Source organism: Choloepus didactylus, chromosome 10, assembly GCF_015220235.1.
Source record: "Choloepus didactylus isolate mChoDid1 chromosome 10, mChoDid1.pri, whole genome shotgun sequence".
Classification (NCBI taxonomy): domain Eukaryota; kingdom Metazoa; phylum Chordata; class Mammalia; order Pilosa; family Megalonychidae; genus Choloepus; species Choloepus didactylus.
Genome location: NC_051316.1, coordinates 69,819,115 through 69,840,255, shown reverse-complemented (window position 1 = coordinate 69,840,255; position 21,141 = coordinate 69,819,115). Strand labels below are relative to the sequence as shown.

The 21,141-nt window shown below is 35.7% G+C and overlaps 1 protein-coding gene across 1 annotated transcript in view; it reads right to left on the bottom strand.

The window, feature by feature from the left end:
• Positions 1-21,141, bottom strand: part of FOCAD (focadhesin) — a 341,517-nt gene that overhangs the window by 20,657 nt on the left and 299,719 nt on the right. The window contains exons 29-34 of the mRNA XM_037798691.1: positions 20,276-20,398; positions 19,732-19,809; positions 18,969-19,040; positions 17,537-17,639; positions 15,578-15,658; positions 2,710-2,838 (exon numbers count right to left, since the gene is read on the bottom strand). Of these exons, the coding sequence (XP_037654619.1) occupies positions 2,710-2,838; positions 15,578-15,658; positions 17,537-17,639; positions 18,969-19,040; positions 19,732-19,809; positions 20,276-20,398 (586 nt within the window). The remainder of the gene's footprint in view (positions 1-2,709; positions 2,839-15,577; positions 15,659-17,536; positions 17,640-18,968; positions 19,041-19,731; positions 19,810-20,275; positions 20,399-21,141) is intronic.

Here is a 21,141-nt window from a genome sequence, read left to right as displayed (position 1 = left end):
GAGCAGTTACAGCCAAGAGGGATACTTTGAAGAATGCACAGGAGCTGAGAGTGGAGCTGGAACACAACCTGGGATAAGCAGACACCAGCCATGTGCCTTCCCAGCCAACAGAGGTTTTCCTGATGCCAATGGTTTTTCTTCAGTGAAGATGCGCTATTGTTGATGCCTTACTTTGGACACTTTACGGCCTCAAGACTGTAACTTTTTAACCAAATAAACCCCCTTTATAAAAGCCAATCTATTTCTGGTGTTGTACAAAATGGCAGTATTAGCAAAACGGAACAGCCTCTGAATGTGTGGTAGTTTGTTACAGTAGCAATAGAAAATGAATACAGATTTTTGCATCAGGAGTAGGGTGCTGCTATAACAAACAGCTTTTGGAATTGGGCAGTGGGCAGAGGTTGGGAAAATTTTGAGAAGCATGATAGAAAAAGCCAAGATTGACAAAGCCAAGATTGACTTGACAGACTGTTAGTAGAAATATGGGTGGTAAGGACTCTGTTCCGCTGGTGAAAGCTCAGAAGGAAGGAAGGGGCATGGTTGAGAAATCTAAAATCACCTTAAAGAATACCTAAATCATGAACAGACTGTCAGTAGAAATATGGATATGAAAGTCACTGCTTGGGAGGCCTCATAAGGAAATGAGGAATATGATTGGAAACTGAAGAAAAAGGGATCCTTGTTATACAGTGGCAGAAAGCTTAGTGGAATTGTGTCCTATAGTTATGTGAAAGCAGAACTTGTAAATGATAAACTTGGATATTAAGCTGGGGAGATGTCTATGCAAAATGTTAAGGTGCAGCCTGATTTCTTCTTGCTGCTTACAATAAAATACAAGAAGAGAGGGATAAATTGAGAGATGAACTGTTAAATAAAATGGAACTAGAACCTGATGAAATTGGAAATTCTTAGCTTATTCAGCTTACAAAAGACCTTAAAAGGGAGAGATTCACTGTCAGAAAAACATGTTCTGGAGAAAAAGCCAAGGGTGTGGCTGGGCAATATTTTGCTAATACTTCAGAAAGATCAAAAGGTCAGAGTATTCGGACATACAAAAGGCTTATGAAAGAGATTAAGCATGTGACTCATACATCCCTTTAGCCATCTTAGCAAAAGCCAAAAATAAAGATGGGATTATCTAGGAAAGACCTGGGTAGGAGCCTCTTATCTAATGGAGTGAATCCCTTTGACATGTATGGGAAATCCATAAATTCTTGAGAACTTTATGGCAGCAGAAACGATGCTAACTGGACAGAGGAGGTAATAATGAAAGAAGGCTATTAGACTCACAAAATTTGTATCGGTAGGAAACAAGCTGGTAAAAAAACTACTCGGCTGCAAACATGTGCTACCTTTCATGAAAAAGAAAGAACGACCCAGAGAAAAGAAGTATGAACCTCGAGACTGGCACCTTAAACCTGGAGCATGTGGCTGTGAACCACAAAGGATTATCCTCAGGACTTAAAACTTAATTGAGTTTGTCTGGCTAGATTTTGAAATTGCATGGGACAATTTTTTCCTTCAATTTTTCTCCTTTTGAACAAGACTGTCCATAACTGATATCCTATGCTTGCCCCACTATTGTATTCTGGAAGCAGATCAGTTGTTTTCTAATTTCACAGGCCCACAGATGGAGAGAAATTTTGTTCCAGGATGAGTAATACCTAGAACCTCACCCATAGCCAATTTATGTGATTCAGATGATGGATTTGGGAATTTTAAGATAATATAATGAGATTTAGAAAAGATTTTGGATTTTGGATTGATGAGTTGAGACTTTTGGAGAACTTGGGATGGGGTGAATATATTTTGTACGTGGGACAGATGTGATCTTTACAGGCCAGGCGGCAGACTGTGGTGGCAGAGTAAAGGTGCCTGAAAGATGTCCACATCCTCAACCCTGAAATCTGAGGATATGCTACTCTGCATAGCAAAAGGAACTTTGCAGATGTGATAAAGGCTAAGGATCTCGAGATGAGGAGATTATCCTGGACTATCCAGATGTGCCCACTTACTACATGAGTCTTAAAAGTGGGAAACCTTTTCCAGCTGCAGAGAATCTGAGAGATGGCACATGAGAAGGACTCAGTCTGCTGTTGCTGCCTTTGAAGATGGAAAAAGAGGGCCATGAGCTAAGGAATGAGCAAAGATGGTAGCCTTCAGAAGTTGGAAAAGGTAAGAAAAAGGATTCTCACCTAGAGTTCTGGAGAAGAATGCAGTTTTGAGAACACCTTAATCTAAACCTTGTGAGATCCATGTCATATTTCTGACCCACAGCACTGTTAGATAATTTATGTTGTTTCAAGCCACTAAATTTGTGGTAATTTGCTAGAGCATCAAAAGAAAACTAACACAATATCCTACAGAGTACTTCCTTGAAACTCAAGCTCCTGGAAATGCAATTTGATAACCACCAAACCAGCTTCTATGGGACCTGCATGTCACACCCTAGCAAAATACACAACTCAGTTGAATATGGTTTTGACTGGTACATTTGGCCTGTGTCTTTAGACCTCCTCTTCATAATCCTAAACTATTTATAAAGTGACCTAGCGAAATTAACCCAGCTATTCCATCCAAAAAGACAAACTTCGGAATCCTAGAGGTCTATGAAGTCACTATGATTACAACATGATATCGAATCTATTTTTCTTCTCAGATCAGATCCTAAAACCACAATCTAAAGTGCTACAAACATTTGAAATTTACCAAAATTTAGTCTCATAAGTGGAGAGAGGAGTGCAGCCCAGTTCACAGGAGGATACTGGTAGCTTTCTCCAACAGTTGCTATGGGTTTCATCACTACTTTGAGAAGGGAAGGAGGCACAGATTCAGGACCTGCAACAGAAAGAAAAACAAACAATAAAACACCTCTATAATATCATGAAAGTGAAAAACGTTAACTTTCCCTTATTCTTCCATTTTCAAAGGATTTGATGTTATACCTTCAATTGTGGTCAATCCCTAGTTCTCTGCTCTCAATTCCAACCCTGTTTGTTACAAAACTTTGCCACTTCAATGATTTCCTCTCTTTGTTGTCTCAAATCTTTCCCTCTTGCCTGGATCCTTCTCCTCCATATTTTACATTGCTATTTCACTGTCTTCCACTCTTACTTTTCATCTAGTTTTCTCAAAAGAGTAACTTACTCCAACATTATTGCCTCATTTCTTACTCCTCCTCAGTCTACTTCTACCAGAAAGGAAAACTATTGTCTACTCAATTATGTTCCTTTCAAAGAACTATGGATTACATAAAGTACCTTTAGCCCAAATGGTCATGTTCTATACTACATGATTCACTGCCTCTTTTACTCCTCAGCCTCTGGCATGCCCAATTTTTCCAGATGTGAGCACCTGAGGTAGTAATAGCTAACCTATAGGTTAACCAGCTACATATGACATTAGTGCCATATTTTAATTTCAATTTTATATTATGTTTTTAGAGTGTGGGGTAATTTAGAATTGAAAACCTGAGACACTAGAGCAGTTATGAGTGGAAAGGTAAGGTACAGTCAGGGTTGGAGTAGCCATTAATGGGCATGTATAAGTGAAGTTACAAGGGAGTCATAAATGATGATTTAAAAAAGGAGAAGATGACCATGAAGAAGAAACAAAAGCAGCAGGATCAACAGAAGTAGCACAAGATAAGTCAGCATCAGCACAAATAGATGGAGAATCAGCAAAGGAAAAGTATCAGTAGGAAAAGAGGCATAGGAAAAAGGAAAAGCAAAGCCAGAATCAGCAAAAAATGCAGCAGATTCAGAAGATGAAAAAAAAAAAAAAAAAGAGTGAGACGCAGAAATGGAAGCAGAGTCAGCTAAAGTAAGTAGCAGCAGAAAAAGTAGAAGCACAGGAAAAAGAAGCACAAGAAAGCAGAGAAGCATAGGAAAAAGGAGAAGCAGAGGCAGAATCAGCAGAGGCTAAAAAAGTAGAAGCAGAAGCAGAAGTAGAGACAGTGTCAGCAACAGCAAAAACAATAGCAGAAAAAGGAGAAGCATAAGAGAAAGGAGAAGCAGATGCAGAATCAGCAGAAAAAGCAGAATCAGCAGAAACCAAAAAAAGGAGAAGCAGAGGCAGAATCAGCAGTAAAAGCAGCAGAAGCTGAAAAAAAAGGGGAGGAAGCAGAAGCAGAAACAGTGTCAGCAACAGCAAAAATAGCATCAGAAAAAGGAGAAGCATAAGAAAAAGGAGCAGCAGATGCAGAACTAGCAGAAAAAGTAGCAGAATCAGCAGAGGTTAAAAAAGTAGAAGCAGAAGTAGAGACAGTGTCAGCAACAGCAAAAACAGCAGGAGAAAAAGGAGAAGCATAAGAGAAAGGAGAAGCAGAGGCAGAATCAGCAGAAAAAGCAGAATCAGCAGAAACTGAAAAAAGGGGAAGCAGAGGCAGAGTCAACAAAAGTCCAAATAGCAGCAGAAAAAGGGGAAAGCATAGGAAAATGGAGAAGCAGAGAGACACAACAGAAAAAGCAGCAGAATCATCAGAGGCTAAAAAAGTAGAAGCAGAAGCAGAGACAGCATCAGCAACAGCAAAAGGAGAAGCAGCAAAGGAGATGCATAAGAAAAAGGAGAAGCAGAGGCAGAATCAGCAGTAAAAGCAGCAGAAGCTGAAAAAAAAGGGAGGAAGCAGAGGCAGAAACAGTGTCAGCAACAGCAAAAATAGCATCAGAAAAAGGAGAAAGCAGATGCAGAACTAGAAGAAAAAGTGGCAGAATCAGCAGAGGCTAAAAAAGTAGAAGCAGAAGCAGAAGTAGAGACAGTGTCAGCAACAGCAAAAACAGCTGCAGAAAAAGGAGAAGCATAAGAGAAAGGAGAAGCAGAGGCAGAATCAGCAGAAAAAAGTGCAGAATCAGCAAAAGTAAAAATAGCAGAAGAAAAAGGAGAAAACATAGGAAAAAGAAAAAGCAGAAGCAGAATCAGCAGAAACTGAAAAAAGGGGAAGTGGAGGCAGAGGTAGAGTCAACAAAAGTCCAAATAGCAGCAGAAAAAGGGTAAAGCATTGGAAAATGGAGAGGCAGAGACAGACTCAGCAGAAAAAGCAGCACAATCAGCAGAGACTAAAAAAGTAGAAGGAGAAGCAGAGACAGTGTCAGCAACAGCAAAAGGAGCAGCAGAGGCAGAATCAGCAGTAACAGCAGAAGCAGCAGAAGCTAAAAAAAGGGGGGGGGGGGCAGAGGCAGAATCAGTAAAAGAAAAACCACAATAGAAAAGGGAGAAGCATAGGAAGAAAGAGAAGCAGAAGAATAATCAGCATAAAAACAGCAGAATCAGCAGAAGCTGAAAAAAAAGAGAAGCAGAAGCTGAGGCAGAGTCTTTCTTCTTTTTCTTTTTTCTCTGTCTTTATCTCCTTCTCTTCCACTGCCCCTCCTGGCATTCATTGTAATTTCTGTCAAAACACTAGCTCAACACTAACTAAAAAAACATAGACTTTAGAGACCACACATGACAAAAAATACAGACTTTACAAAAATGATTTAGAAAATCCAGTAAACAAACAACTATAGCCCACAGCATGCATCAAAATAAACCCTGAGGAGGGGAGTAATTCTCAAAGTTAACACATTTAATTTTCAAAATGTACAGTTTTCAACAGAACACTATGAAGCATGTGAAGAAACAAGATAGTATGGGCCATTCACAGAAGATATTAATGGGAAAAGGAAGCAGAGACTTACTAGGCAAAGACTTTAAATCAACTGACTTAAATATGTCTGAATAGCTAAAGGAAACCACTGACAAAGAAGTAAAGGAAACCAGCAGAGCAATGTACGAACAAATAGGGTATATCAATAAAGAGGTAGCAATAACAAAAAGCAACAAAACAAATTCTGGAGTTTAAAGTACAATAACTGAAAGGAAAATCTCACTAGAGGATTTCAACAGCAGATTTGAGCAGGCAGAAGAAACAGTCGATTTAAATGATCCAGCCTAAGGAGCAGAAGAAAATGAAGGGAAATGAACAGAGTCTAAGAGACCATGGAACAGAGGGCATATTTGTAGAACTGATGGATGAAAAATTCCCAAACTTTATAAAAGACACAAATCAACACATTCAAGAAGCTCAATAAATTCAAGAAGTATACACAGAAAGAGATCTACAATGAGAAATATTATGGTCAAATCGTCAAAATTCAAAGACAAAGAGAGACCCTTGAAAGCACCAAGAGAGAAGCACTCATCATGTACAAGATATCCTCAATAAAATTAACAGCAGAATTTTCATTAGAAACCATAGAGGCTAGAAGGGAGTGGGATAAATATTTAAAGTGCTGAAAGAACAAACTTCTGTCAACCAAGAAATCTATGTCTGGCAAAACCATCCTTCAAAAATGGAGAAAAAATTAAAACATTCCCAGATAAACAAAGGCTGAGGGAGTTCATTGCTAGTAGAATTGCCATACAAGAAATGCTAAAAGGGGTACTTCAGGGTGAAATGAAAGTACATTAGATAGTAGCTTGAAGCAATACCAACAAATAACGAATCCAGTGAAGATAACTACGTAGATAAATATAAAAGCCAGTATTATTGTATTGTCCTTTTGGTTGTAACTCCTCTTTACAGTTTGCATATGACTTAAAAGACAAATGCATAAAACAATAGTTACAAATGGACATACAACATATAAAGATGTAATTTTGGACAATAACATAAGGCAGGAGAGGACAGAGCTGTATAGGAGAAAGGTTTTAAATGCTATTGAAACTCAGTAAGTACCAGATTATTTTAAATTGAGGATGTTAATTGTAATCTCAAGGGTAACCACTCAGAAAATATCAAAAATATACACAAAGGGAAATAAGAAGAGAATGCAAAGGTATACCACAAAAAAATAAATAAATAAATAAATACAAAAGAAGGCACTAATGGGAGAAATGAAAATCAAAAATGATTTAAGTCATATAGAAAACAAATAGCAAAATAGCAGAAATCCTTCCTTATCAGTAATTACTTTAAGTGTAAGCTAAAGGAAAAGATTAGCAAAGTGGAGAAAAAACGTGATCTAACTAAATGCTGTCTACAAGATTCACTTTTCTGTCCAAAGATACAAATCAGTTAAAAGTGAAGGCAGAAAAAAAAGAAATTTCATGGAAATATTAACCTAAAGAGAGCAGAGATAGTTATACTAATGTCAGACAAAATAGACTTTAAATAACAAACTTAAAAGAGATAAAGGACATTATATATTGATAGAAGGGTCAATTAATCATGAAGTTATAACAAACAATTATAAACATAAATGCACCGAACAAAAGAGCCCCTAAATATATGAAGGAAACATTGAAAGAATTGAAGGAAGAAATAGACAACTCAGCAATAATAGTTGAGGACTACAATATCCAATTTCAAGAATGGATAGAACATCTAGGCAAAAGATAATAAGGAAATAGAGGACTTGAATAACACTATAGAACAACTAGACCTAGCAGACATAATATAGAACACTTCATCCAACAGAGCAGAAGACACATTCTTCTCAAGAGCACATGAATCATCTTGCAGGTCAGACTGTATGTATGTTAGATCACAAAATTAATCTTAATAAAATTTTAAAGGACTGAAATCATATAAAGTATCTTTTCTGACCACAGTGGAATGCAGCTAGAAATTAATAACAAAAGGAAAACTGGAAAATTAAAAAATGTGTGGAAACGGACACAAACTTAAACAACCATGGATCAAATAAGAAATAACATGGGAAAACACTTTGAGATGAATGAAAACCAAAACACAACATACCAAAACTTATGAAAGTGAAGAAAGCAGTGCACAGAGGGACATGTATAGCCATAAATGCCTACATTAAAAAAGTAGAAAGGTCTCAAGCCAACAGTCTATCTTTATAATTCAATCAACTAGGAAAAAAAGCAAACAATCTAAAATTGGTGGGGGAAAGAAAATAATAAAAATCTAAATGAGGAAATAGACAATAGAAAAATAATAGAAGAATCAATTAAACTAAAAGTTGGTTCTTGAAAAGACTGGCAAAATTGACAAAGAAAAAAGAGAAGGCAAAACTAAAATCAGAAATGAAAGTATAGACATTATTACTGACCTTATAGGAATAAAAAGGATTATAAGAAAATACTATTAACCATTGTACTCCAAAGAATTAGATCAACTAGATGAAATGGACAAATTCCTAGAAACAACTGAACTACCAAAATTAATTCAAGAAGAAATTGAAAATCTGAACAAATGTATATCAAATGAAGAGATTGGATCAATAATCAAAAACTCTTCCAACACAGAAAGACCAGGATAAGTGGGCTTCACTGGCAAATTCTACTAAAAATTTAAAGAAGAATTAACACTAATCCCTCTCAAACTTCCAAAAACTAGAGGAACACTTCTTAACTCATTCTATGAGGCCAGTATTACCCTGATACCAAAGCTGTACAAAAACACTACAAGAAACTAAAGACCAACATCCCTTATAATACAGATGTAAAAGTCTACAATATTCTAGTAAATGGAATCCAACAGCACATTAAAAGGATTACACACCATGACTAAGTGGACTTACTCCAAGAATGCAAGTGTGGTTCAACATAAAAAATCAATCAGAATAATATACCACATTAATAGAATTAAGGGAAAAAAACACATAATTATCTCAATTGATATAGAAAAAGATTCTGACAAAAATCCAACACCCTTTTATGACAAAAACCCTAAAAGAAAAAAAAAATAGGAATAGAAGGGAACTTCCACAACATAATAGAATTTAATGAAACACTCACAGTTAACATCATCCTTAATAGTGAAAGACTTGAACTTTTCCCCCTAAGAGCAGGGAAAAAACAAGGATGACTGTTTCACCACTATTATTCAACATTGTACTGGAAGTTCTAGCCAGAGCAGTTAGGCAAGAAAAAAAATAAATTCCATTCAAGTTGAAAAGGAAGAAGTAAAACTATTTTTATTCACAGATGACATGATCTTATATATAGCAAACCTCAAAGAATCCCTGCAAGAAACTACTCTAGAATCAAGATAGTAGTTAAACAACAACAACACTTGATGATTCCAATATATCACTCAGACTCTAAAGTAAGTAAAAGTACTTCAACAACATTCAGAGTTAACAAAAACCAAAGCATCCCTAACCACTAAGAAGGCTGCCAAGTGGGGGGCAGCCCAGTGAATATCAGGACCTAAGTGAGGAAGTCAGCTTAGCAGAACTGTGGCTCAGTGGAGTTAGGAGACTGGTTATTTACAAAGGGATTGAGCAAATGTGTAAATATATTGAGAATAATGGGAGCCAGGCTTCTTACTGTGAGAGAAAGAAGTTATAAATATGAACAGAGGGAAAGGTAGAATGAACACTTGCGATGTTGAACTTGAATTGGAGAAATCAGTGAACCCATGGTTTTCAATACATATAGTTAGATATAGAAATATAAAGAGCTATAAAAGAGAGAGAAAGAACGTGTGTATGTGTAATGTATTTCCTAGTTTTATTAACCAACAGGGCCTGGGAGCAGTGACTGCCCCACTAGTAGTGAGACACTTTGCACCCAGATCTTAGTTTCTAAATACCACCCCCCACTAAAACCTGGGCTACCTGCTAATTACAGGACTGAGGATAGTACAAGATGAGCCTCGAATATCTTCTTACGCTATAAATTAAGGAAGTATTCAAGGAATGATGGGGCCATGTCAAAAGGACAAAAGAGCCAACTTGAAGGGGCTCCTATTGGCCAAATCTGGGACAGTTTGAAGATTAAAATAATGAATACTTGAATAATAAAGACTTAAATAAAACAGAAATCTTACAGTCGAATACCTATTACAAAATGAAGATGGAATAATGAAAGAAAAAAAATCACCTTTCAGCAACTATCATAGTAATAAGGCAAGAAAAATTAATGGGCACTAAAATTAATGGATGAAAGCAGGAAGAAAAATGGGATACTCATAAATTCCTAGAGTACCTCCACATAAAATACTGATTTATAAAGGGAAAAGAGTAACTTTATAATGGAGAAACCTGGAAGACAACACCTTATCCAAGCGATCCAAGTTAACCTCACCAATGGAGGAACACAGGCATCGTGTACCACCTGATAGAACACAGCTCGAACAGCACAGCTCCACTTTCGTGATAGTTCTGCCAAAAATGAATAACCTGACTGCAATATGAGGAACATGAGGCAAACTCAAATTGAGGGGCATTCTACAAAACAACCAGCTTCTAATCTTAAAAAAATGTTAAAGTCACAGATGGACTGAGGAATTGTTCCAGATTGAAGGAGACCAAAGAAACATGACAAATAAGCATAGTTCATGATTCTGGATTAGATCCCTTATTTTATTAGGACCATTATTGGGATAGTTAGTGAAATTTAAGTAGGGTTTCTAGGTGAAGAGAATATGGGAGTTTTCTGACTGTTTTCACAAATTTTCTGTAAGTTTGAAATTATTCAATCAAAACCAAAAAAAAGGTACAAATTTTTAAAAACTATCTAAATTTAATAAAAAAATAAGCAATATAGTAAATACATGCAAAAATGTTCATTACTATTGGCAATGAAATGCAAATTAAAGCCGTTTTAAGGTATCATTTTATACCTGTTTTTTTTTTTATTGGCATTTGTTTAATCTAATATGTTGGTTTACTTTGTAATATACTATAACCAGGAGAAATTTTATTCTTTGTTTTCTAAATACTGTTATATAAAGTGACTCATAATCCTTAACAAAAACTCCATAAGGAAGATTCAATAATTTTCTCCAGAAGCAACTGAGGTTTAGAAGCTTGTGATGGTTAGGTTCACGTGTCAACTTGGCCAGGTGATAGTGCCAAGGTGTCTGGTCAAGCAAGCACTGGTCTAACCATTACTGCAAGGACATTTGTGGCTGGTTAATAAACCAGAAGGCTGGTTTATTAAATCACCAGTCAATTGATTGCAACTGTGGCTGATTACATCAACGAAGGGAGTGTCTTCCACAACGAGAGAATTCAATCAGCTGGATTTAATCCAATCAGTTGAAGACTTTTAAGGGAAGAAGACTTTCATGTCTTCAGCTAGCCAGTCTTTCCTGGGGAATTCAATGAAGATCCTTATCAGAGTGCCAGCTCACTACCTATCCTATGGAATTTCTCTTTAGCTAGCCAGTTTCTCCTGGGGAGTTCAATGAAGACTTTCATCAGAGTTGCCAGCTTGCTGACTGCCTTACAAAATTTGGACTCATGCATTGCCACAGCTGCAGGAGACACTTTTATAAATTCTCATATTTACAGATATCTCCTGTTGGTTCTGTTTCACTAGAGAACCTTAGCAAGCTTAAGCACCTTGCCTGAAGTTACAAAGCTGGTAAGTGGTGCGACTGGGATATGAACCCAGGCAGTCTGACTCATATGCTTTTAACCTCTTTTCTATAATTGCCTTGCATATTCATATAGGACTGAGGTACTGAGAACCGGCACAATACTTTTGGAGAACAATGAGATCATGCCATCCCTATAGTCATCAAAGTCTTCAGGCCCTTGCCCACTAATACACTGCTGAGAATTTACTCCAAGGAAATCTATATGCAGAAGAGAGAAAGTTACATATAGACGCTCACTATAATGGAAATTTTAAAAAGACCAATAAAGAAAAGGTTAATTACGATTCATCAACTTAATGGAAAATTCTATATCCATTTAAAAGTGGTAATTATGGAGATACATGAACAAAAGGGAAATGGTTATAATATAATTTAAATATAATTTTTAAAAATAACTAAATGTACACTTGGAAATATGCAAAAATAGTATGTATATAAGTAACATCAAAAATGATAATAGCTGTTAGAGAGTAGGATAATTGGTGACTTTTTTCCTTCTAAATATTTTCATGATGTTTACAACTAAAAATGGAAATCAAATACCCCCAAAGTATATCTTATTGACAAATGTCCAGAAAGTGATACAATAGAATTCTTTTTTTATGCTTTCTTCCAAGTCTCCTTTTGGAGAAGAGGAGTGGTAATCACAAAGCTGTATGTCCAAGTACATGAGAAACTGTTAAGTTTTTAAAAATCAGACAATAAACAATATACATTTTATGATCTGATACGTAACACACACATCTAGAAGGACATAAATGGAATAGCTATAGTGGCTATATCTAGGTGGAGATATTATAGGGGATCTTTATTTTCTTAATATACCGTTTTTAACTTATTGTTATAAATATGTATTCATTTCTAATAATAATTTTTAAAAAGACGTGTATAGGTAAAGTATTACTAAATTAAAATAGCTAAAAATAATATATAATCTTGGCAAACAATTCCATAATTTCATCAGAAAATAGGATGGCTTCTCATATCATTTGCCATACAATCAAAGAGAGTTCACAAATTCTGTTCCTTTGGCTAGACTCATTTTCAACAATTTATTTCATGCTAATAGTCCAAAAATGACTCACTGAAAATACACCTACTTATACTTTAAGCACAAGCCCAGTACTTACTTACATGCACAGATCACCAACCAATGAATTCATATCAAGAAGGAAATACTATTCATAATGACTATATTACATGAATTTAAATACATTTTCCTCAAACAATATTTCTATGGTGAACTTTCAAAGCCCAATAGAAAAATAGGAGCTTAGAAAGTATTAGTCATTTCTCCAGCCATAGAATGATGATAAAAATAATCCTGTTATTTAGAAATATCTAATTTTAGCACTAGGAATAAATTATTAAATAAATTATTAAATACTTTTAATTATGTTTTAAATGTTTTACAAAAGACATGGGCAAAATCTTAATGGAATCTGGAAATAATAGGAGGTTGAGAAAACAAAGATCAGAAGTCACGAACAAGAATACATGAGTGGAAAAGAAACAAAAACAAGAGTCAAAAATTAGAGTCCCTTTAGAGGAAAAATAATAATAGAAGGAATCAAATTATGAGCAAAGATTTTAAGCCTAGCATAGCCAAGGATACTCACAGGAGTAGATAATGATCATGTGAATGTGTAAATGAAAAAAAGTTAGGGAATAATAAATTTGATATAAGAAGGACAGGACTATTGGGGAAGAAAAGAGAATGTTACATAGGATAGAAAAAGTTGTATTCAAAACGATTAATTGAAATCTTTTAAAAGTGGAAGGAATCTCATCTATATGATATGATTTTAAGATGTAAGCATGTGTGAAACAATGGATGCTGTGAACACCCTGTATGTTCTATCACATCAGTATTAAAGTGAGTATACAAAGTGAGAAAAACCCTAATAATTAAAATGAAGACTAACATATTTGCTATCTTAAATTTGATTGGCTAAAAATGAGATTGTAAAGCCCAAACTCACTCTGGTGAATCAGGGATAACCCATCATATTTTTTTCCTCCTGGGAGTTATTAAAATTAAAAATAGCACACAGAAGCAAAGAAGCATGCCATCCCTATAGCTTTTTCTCCTTCTGCCTATGCCAGGCAAGATTTTTATTCTTTTAAACCATTTCTTCCTCAAAAGAGCTCACCAAAGTTGTCATCCTTCCTATCAGCAGCCCCACTGGGCTGTGGTGAGTGACATTCAGACATTTTAACTCAAAAGCTGTTTCAGAAGGGAGTTATTAAAATTCAAATGAGCTGGGCATATTGAAGAAGAAAACACTCGTTTGCATGTACACCTCCGCATTTGGCCATCCCATTTAGCCCCACAGAGCAGGGACTGGTTTTGTTTTTGTAAATGGGCTTCCGAGGCTGAGGTCAGCCTCCCACGGCCCCCACTCCTCTGGGGTCATCATTAGTAATGTGTAAGGCTGAATAGATTTTCCTCTCAATCTAGTCAGCAAACCTGACAAGAAGGCAGCCCTCTCTCACAACCTGAAAATGCCAAAAATCTGATTGGTAATATGGAATTTTTAAATACTTCATTTACTTATTTTTAAAATAGCTTTCAGCAAGGCTATACATAACATCATCGATTCCAGTGCTACTGATTTTTCAGGCTTGGAGCAGAACAACACTTTCTATTGTGCCATGATTGTATAATCATAAAAGTGTTACATTTAACCAACAATCTCCCACTGGATTCAGAAAAAGTTCATTTCTGCCAGGCAATATGGATCTGGGAAACCAAAATGACCAAATATTTTCATTAGAAAAGAAAAGAGTCTATCTGTCATTTGACCTTAAGAATTTATCTTATTTCTCAAGGAAACATCTCACATTATCATCATTTAAAAATTTTATAGCAGTAAGCAAACTAACAAAAAACAAACAAACAAACAAAAAGCAAACAAACAAAAAAAGCAAAATACATTCCTATCTTTGTTTTGGCCAGGGAAATTTCAAATGCCCCTTTCATAAGAATTCAATTTCTTAACTAATGAACACATTTCTGTTATATCTACTTTAAACAGATTTAATAATATAAACAATTAACTAACCACACATAATATGTAACATAGTGTGTTTATATATACATATGTGAAACATACAACCATGAACATAACCATATTATCATTATTTACTGAGGCTACGTAAAAGCAAATAATGCTCACTCACTACCCTTAGGATAATCAGACAATTTCTTGAACTTCAACAACTAAAGGAATTCATCTCCAGGCTATGAAAGCAGCTCAGACGTGGAAGTTCTATTCGCTTTATCACTAGATTCACACACCTCAAAGAATAACTGTAACCAGTGGGAAATCAGAAAATATGACCTCTAATGTCCCTTCCAATGGTAAGAGCTTATTTTTCCATGACTTCTAATAATCAACCTGTTTTCTCATGATTTCTTCTAGTTTTTTGTTTTAATTTTGTTTTAACTTTTTTTCCCTAAGATTAGTGCAGTAATAAAGATACTGGTTTTTCCCAGACTGCCCTAACAGCCCTAGGAAAGATAAAACTAGCAAGTATCAATGAAACATTTCATTAATGAAACTGTTCGTGAGTCACAACACTGTTCAGTTCTGTCCCATTTTTTCCTCACACTTCTGAGTAATATTTGTGTATCACTGACAAGCATTTATTCAATAACTTACATGGCATTATTCTGACTACAGCTAAAGACAAAAGGCACTCAATCTTTGTCTTCCAGTTACTTGTTTGCTAATGTGGATAGCAGCAACACAGAATCACAAAGGGACAAATGTTTGCAGAGAAAAAGAAGACGAGCTGAAAGCAGGTACTAGAACCAGTGATACCGGCAACACCAAGTGATGGCACAAGGTTCAGGAGAAGACATGCTTCCAGGTCAGGTCCTGGAATACATATGGCATCCAGGTGTATTTTCTCTTATTAGATCACATTCAGTTGAAACTGATAAGAAAAGTAATGTGTGCATGTATACTTTTGAAATGGCCAAATGGATGAGTAAGAAGGTGAGAAGCAAGTGATTTCCCAAGGTCAGAAGCAGTGATTTCCAAGACACTATGAAGTATGTACCATTTTCTGTAGTTAGTCTCCTGGTCAGATCTACTGTAAAGATGGTCTAGCTGAACAGTAGAAGAAAATATTCACCCCATCAGATTTGTATTGTTTAATTCTACAAAGGCATGCTTAGGACAAAACTTATTTAACATGTAGAAAGAATGAAAAAATTCAAGAAATGTGCACACTTGCCTTTTTTTCCTCCTGCAATGAAGAAATCAATGGCTGCTCTAATAAAACTGCTCTCAGGCAAATAGCTATAGTCAGTAGGAACTGTGGAGACAGAAAATGATCAAATTAACCAGTGAACTTGGTGGGACTAATGAAGGAAAGATAATGATCTCATGCTGACATATCAACTAGAGACAAAGCGGAGATGTTTATGTCATTAATCTTAGCACAATACTCTGTGGCTGCAACTAATTCTATTAGATTAAGTGACTGGCCTTGAAGTAATCACTTAGGCTCTGCTAGCAAATTTAAAATGGTAGCAAACCTAGTAAAGGCTGAAAAACTAGAGGGTGACAACTTTACTGACATGGTCCAAAAAATCCTTTCCACTTTGTCACATCAATGAGTCCCAAACCAGTGACCTGGTCAGGGTCAGCAAGGAGCCTGCTGGACTTCTGTGCTGAGGCCACTGTTCTAGGGGCCACTTCAGGACATGCTGAATTAGATATATGAACCATGGAAATTCAACAACCAGTATTAATAGCAGCCAGTCCCTTGCTGCATAAGGCAGAGTGACCAATATGTGCAAATAACCAGATGTGGTTGCTGACCTGGAATGGTGAAGCAGTGAGTGACATTTATGCTACTCAAGTCCTGGGAGTCTCCTAAATCCTTTTCCTCCCAGTTCCCCATAATTGTTTCATGAAATCGTTTTTTTCTGCAATAAATGGCTCAACTGGAAAATTACACCAGGAACAAGTAGCTGTACTTTTCCAGACATAAATTATTTTTTTATAAGAAACTGGGTGTAAGATGATTCACTACTACCTGATTTGAGTATATGTAAGCCATACCATGTACCTTATAATGTATTACATAAAAGCTTGCATAAAAAAGCAGAAGTCTGACATAAACATGCTATTTTAGCAGGGCACTGTGAGAGCCCTGCCCTTTAAAACTAATATTAACAAAGATTTCCAATATGATTAAGTTTTTTTTTCATTTTCCATTTTAATATGGCAGCTTCCAGCTGTCTGAAGTTCATTATGTTGGGAAGGCTGTGGAACAATGTCCTATTTCTATACCTAAGGAGACACTGAAAGTGAGAGAAACAGTAATTACAGTGGCCCTCGTTCATGGTACTGCCACCGTTACATACCTATCAGTGGATGTGTGAAACTAGGTTTTAAGGAAGAATCTTTGGTACCTAAACCTTTTTGGCCTGGGTCCCATATAGCTATGGGTCAAAATTCTATAAAGAGCAAAAAACAGACGTAGACCCCAGTGTATTAACAGTGATACTTGCCCAGAAAATCTCTAAATACAAACATAAAGTAAGCCTGTGGGAACTGCAAATATTTTTTATTGCTATTATCAGAAAAGTCTTGCTATATTACGACCTAGGATTCCAATTTCAAGTCTAAAGAGGTACACATCTTTAGATGTACTTACACCATTATTTTTTCAAAATGGGCCAAAACATTCCAGCCATATATGAAAAGACTTTTAATGAAACATGAATACTATACAAACTGCTATTATAACTAGTAAAATAAAAAGAACTCTGATCCAAGCATCAAGGACCTGGTTCACTAATTCCTAGTTTCTGGATTCTTCACTAAACTAACTCTGTATGTAAGTCATGTTATTTTTCGGAGCTTCAGGTCTTCATTTGTAAAAATATGGGGGTTAGACTATATGTCTAAATTGATCTCTAAAGGACAGAGAGGAGGAGTAAAAAGTTTGTGGGTAAGGAGGCTGTCAGATCTGGGTTCAAACCACTTGTCTACCACTTACTGCCATGTGACCCTAGGCAAATCACAAAAACTTCTCTACACCCCATTTCTCTCTAGTGTAAAATAGGGATAATAATACCCATTGCTTAGGGTTTTTGTGAAGATGAATGTTTCTAACAAAATACAAAGCACTGAATTAGTAATCTCTCTTTCCACCTCAAATGTTCTATGACTCTAATCTTACCTGAAGTTCTACTTTGATTTGAGGACAGAGTAGATAGATGAAGATGTCCTAGAAGCCAAATTGCATTTGACTGAAGACCAATCATCCCAGAGATACTGATGATCTACATACAAAAATGTAACAGTTCAATGATGAGGCAAAATCCCAACTCCAATAAAAAGCCACTTGCAGAAAATCACAAAGCTTTTATGGGGCAGAGACTTAGCTAGTAACGGGAAGTTCTATGACAGGACTTTAGTATTATGTGTCTAGTATACTACACCTGGGACATAGTCATTGCTCAAAAAATGCCTGCTGAATGAATAAATCAATCATTCAACCAATCCATCAGTTATGGAAGAAGAAACTAGTAGTTATCTAAGGTTCAGTGAGTCAGACTGTTCTCAAAGGAATTTTTGGAAAATGGTAAATGAAAATCCAAACAGTAGAAAAGAGATGATAGTTACTTAAGACTAAAATGTCTCTAAATATGGAAGTAGATATTTTGTTGTCTACTTCAAATAATGAGGTTCTATTACCATTTTATCATTCATAACAAGCCTTTTTCAATGATATTTTTCATTTATAGCTTTTTCTGCCAAGCTACAGCTACTTAAATTTCAGTAGAATTCTTTTTCTTGGCATATTCACATTAATACATGCAAAAAACAGTGTCTTCTGTTTGGAGATTCACATTTGCTTTTAAAAGCATGAATTACTAAAATTTCTTTATGTGGTAGGTATTATAATGAGCTACATTTAACAAGAATGAAAGCAGGTATGCTAAGTGATATATAAGAATAGGATACAAAGTTCTATATACAGTAAGAATCCAACTAGGCAAAGAAAATAAGAATGCTTAAAAAGAAATATGACTAAATATTAGCAACAGATGCTTCAGGTTGGGTGGATCACCAGTAATATTTTTCAAGTTACTTTCATTCTATACTTTCAAATTTTATGCAATGAACACAATCATTCTTTTAAAAGCACATATCTTAAAAAATAAAAACATTTCTCAGCAAATAACTACGTTTTTCCTTATCGAAGAACAACTATGACAATGATCTACCCAAATACTTTTATCAGTGATATCTGAACTTGTGCCTCATGACCACTCTACCTAGTTATCTACCCTGCCCTTTGATCACCTTCCATTTTTCCTTCTCCTGAGGGCCTGACATTCCTTGAAGGGTCAGGTTTTAATTTCTAAGGGAAACCAAAGCCAACTTAATATAAAAATGCCAGCACCCCGCACCCCCCCCCCACCAAGGCAGCACATATTTGTTAGCAAATGCAGGACTACTGACTGCTCCCAAATGCCCCTTGAAATCAGCATTAATCAGAGAAGGCCCCATTTTCCAGACAAAAAATTTTGTAAAATGAAATAGAAAAAAAGACAGCAAAGGGGAATATGTTTTCTCATCCGAGGATTTTAAATTCCTTTTCTCACCTGAGTTAAGGTTCTAATGACTTCATTAAGTCTGCCTTGAAAATGTGAGGTCTGGATGGCTTCGGACTTCAGCTGAAAGAATAAAGAGAAACCCCCCCATCCCCACCACCAAAAAAGTAAATAATGACATTTCTAGTACATGAACTATCATCTTCTAAGCTGGAGAATAATATATCATTATGTTCTTATATCTCGAAACCACAAGCTTTGAGCTCCTGGAGGGCAGGACTCATGTTTTATTTAACACTGAGTCCCCGACACCAGTTCAGTGTGACACATATCAGCCGCTCAATAAACTTTCACTGGATGAATGAAGGAATGCCTTAGAATTACTGGTAAACATACACATACATATATTCACTGCGGAAAAAATTTTGAAGTAAAAGAATAATTACATAAATATAAACTTAAATGTTACAGATACAAAACGGAGCTTCTTATAAGTGACTTCTGAAATTTCTTATCATTCAATCACTTAGGGAACCTGAGGAAAGTACATAAGTTGACCCTACAAACCATGTTTTGTGCTATAAAACATGGCACAAATCTCAATAGAAAGAATTTTTGGCCAAAAACAATTTTTCATGCAGCAAGGCAATGAAAAGCCCAATATAACCATTACCATGAACATATAAGGACAGATATATTTATCTGTTCTGAAATATTGGATAGTCTCCTCTTGGTGTGGCTATATAGCTATTTAGGTTTCATGTCTCAGCAGATAGTTCTTTTTTCTTTCTTTCTTTTTTTTTTTTTTTTTTACCTGTATTACACCCCCTTCAGAGCCTACCAAGGCCACCATCCCATGAACAGCTGCCAGACAAAGCATTGTGGGAGTGCTCTGAAAACAAAGCAACAGACTATGTTAAGAGAGAAACAGTCATTGGGTTTGGGTTCTATAAAACTTACAATATCATAGAGAAACAACTCATTGAGCCAAAACAGTACTAAATTTGTAAAGTTAAAATAATCTGTATCATTGAACCCAAAATGGCAGCAGACTAGAATTAACAGATTGAAGTTGTTGAATCTAGGTGGAATTTGTTGTTTTTATTTTTTCAAAAAACATAACATAGTTTCAAAATTAAGTCACTGGGAAAATAGCCAGTTTAAAAAAACTATAATTGTTGACAGGATGTATCACTTACAGGGGATTAAAGTATATTTGATAGCTAGCTGTGTGTCTTTGATTTGCCTATCACTGTATTGTTGAGTTAGATATCTCAGCAGCTCCTATAAATGGTCCACTAAACTAGCTCTTTTTCCTTTATACATATATAAAATAACTTGCAAGAGGTGACCTCTACCTCTGCTAGGACAATTCTGATCCAAGCAGGAAGGAGTTTGTTGCCCAAGTCTTCAGCTTTTCCATGTCCACACACAGACAGACCATGAACTATGTTTCCTAACGCCAGGGCAAAACCTGAAGTCTGTTAAATAAATAAAAACGGGATGAAAAAGAAGAAGAAAAATGACACAGATTAGGAATGTTTATATATATCAACACAAGCACTTCTACGGGCTCCCTTTCCTACTGATAAGTTCTTTTGCATTTGAAAATCAGTGATTTGCAAGATGTCTTATTTTCTAGATTTTGTTTTGTAATAGAAACTGCAGAGTCTAATTGCAAGGGACTCAGCTTAAATGACTGGTTTATTTTAGGAAAATAATACTGCATAATACTTAGCTCAAACAATCCAAATTCTCAGAAGGGGTTAGGATGAAAATACCAAGGTAGGCCGCACGAGGTTAATCAATTCCCAAACTAGAAGAAAAAACTTCCCACAATGAGCACAGCATAGGCAAACTTCTATATTTTGGTGTTACAAAACTTATTCAGAATGTGAGGGGCATATAGCCATGTAAAAAATAGTAATGATACTATTCTAAGCTTAAAACCAATGAATCCTGCAATAACCCTAAATGGCTAATACTAAGATTTTGGAGAAATCTAAAAACAATCGAAATGGGGAAATGTAATTAGAGGGAATATATTAGGGATATTTAATTTAATTTAATTTATAAGTATATAAATTTTCCTGAACATATTCAATCATGAGAGAGTCCCTGCCTTGAATTTACTTAAGTTTGACCTTACTGGAGTGCTCTATGCATAATTTTATAAACTTTTGTCATTTAAGACTATGTAACTCTTTGATTCCCTAAGCCCCAT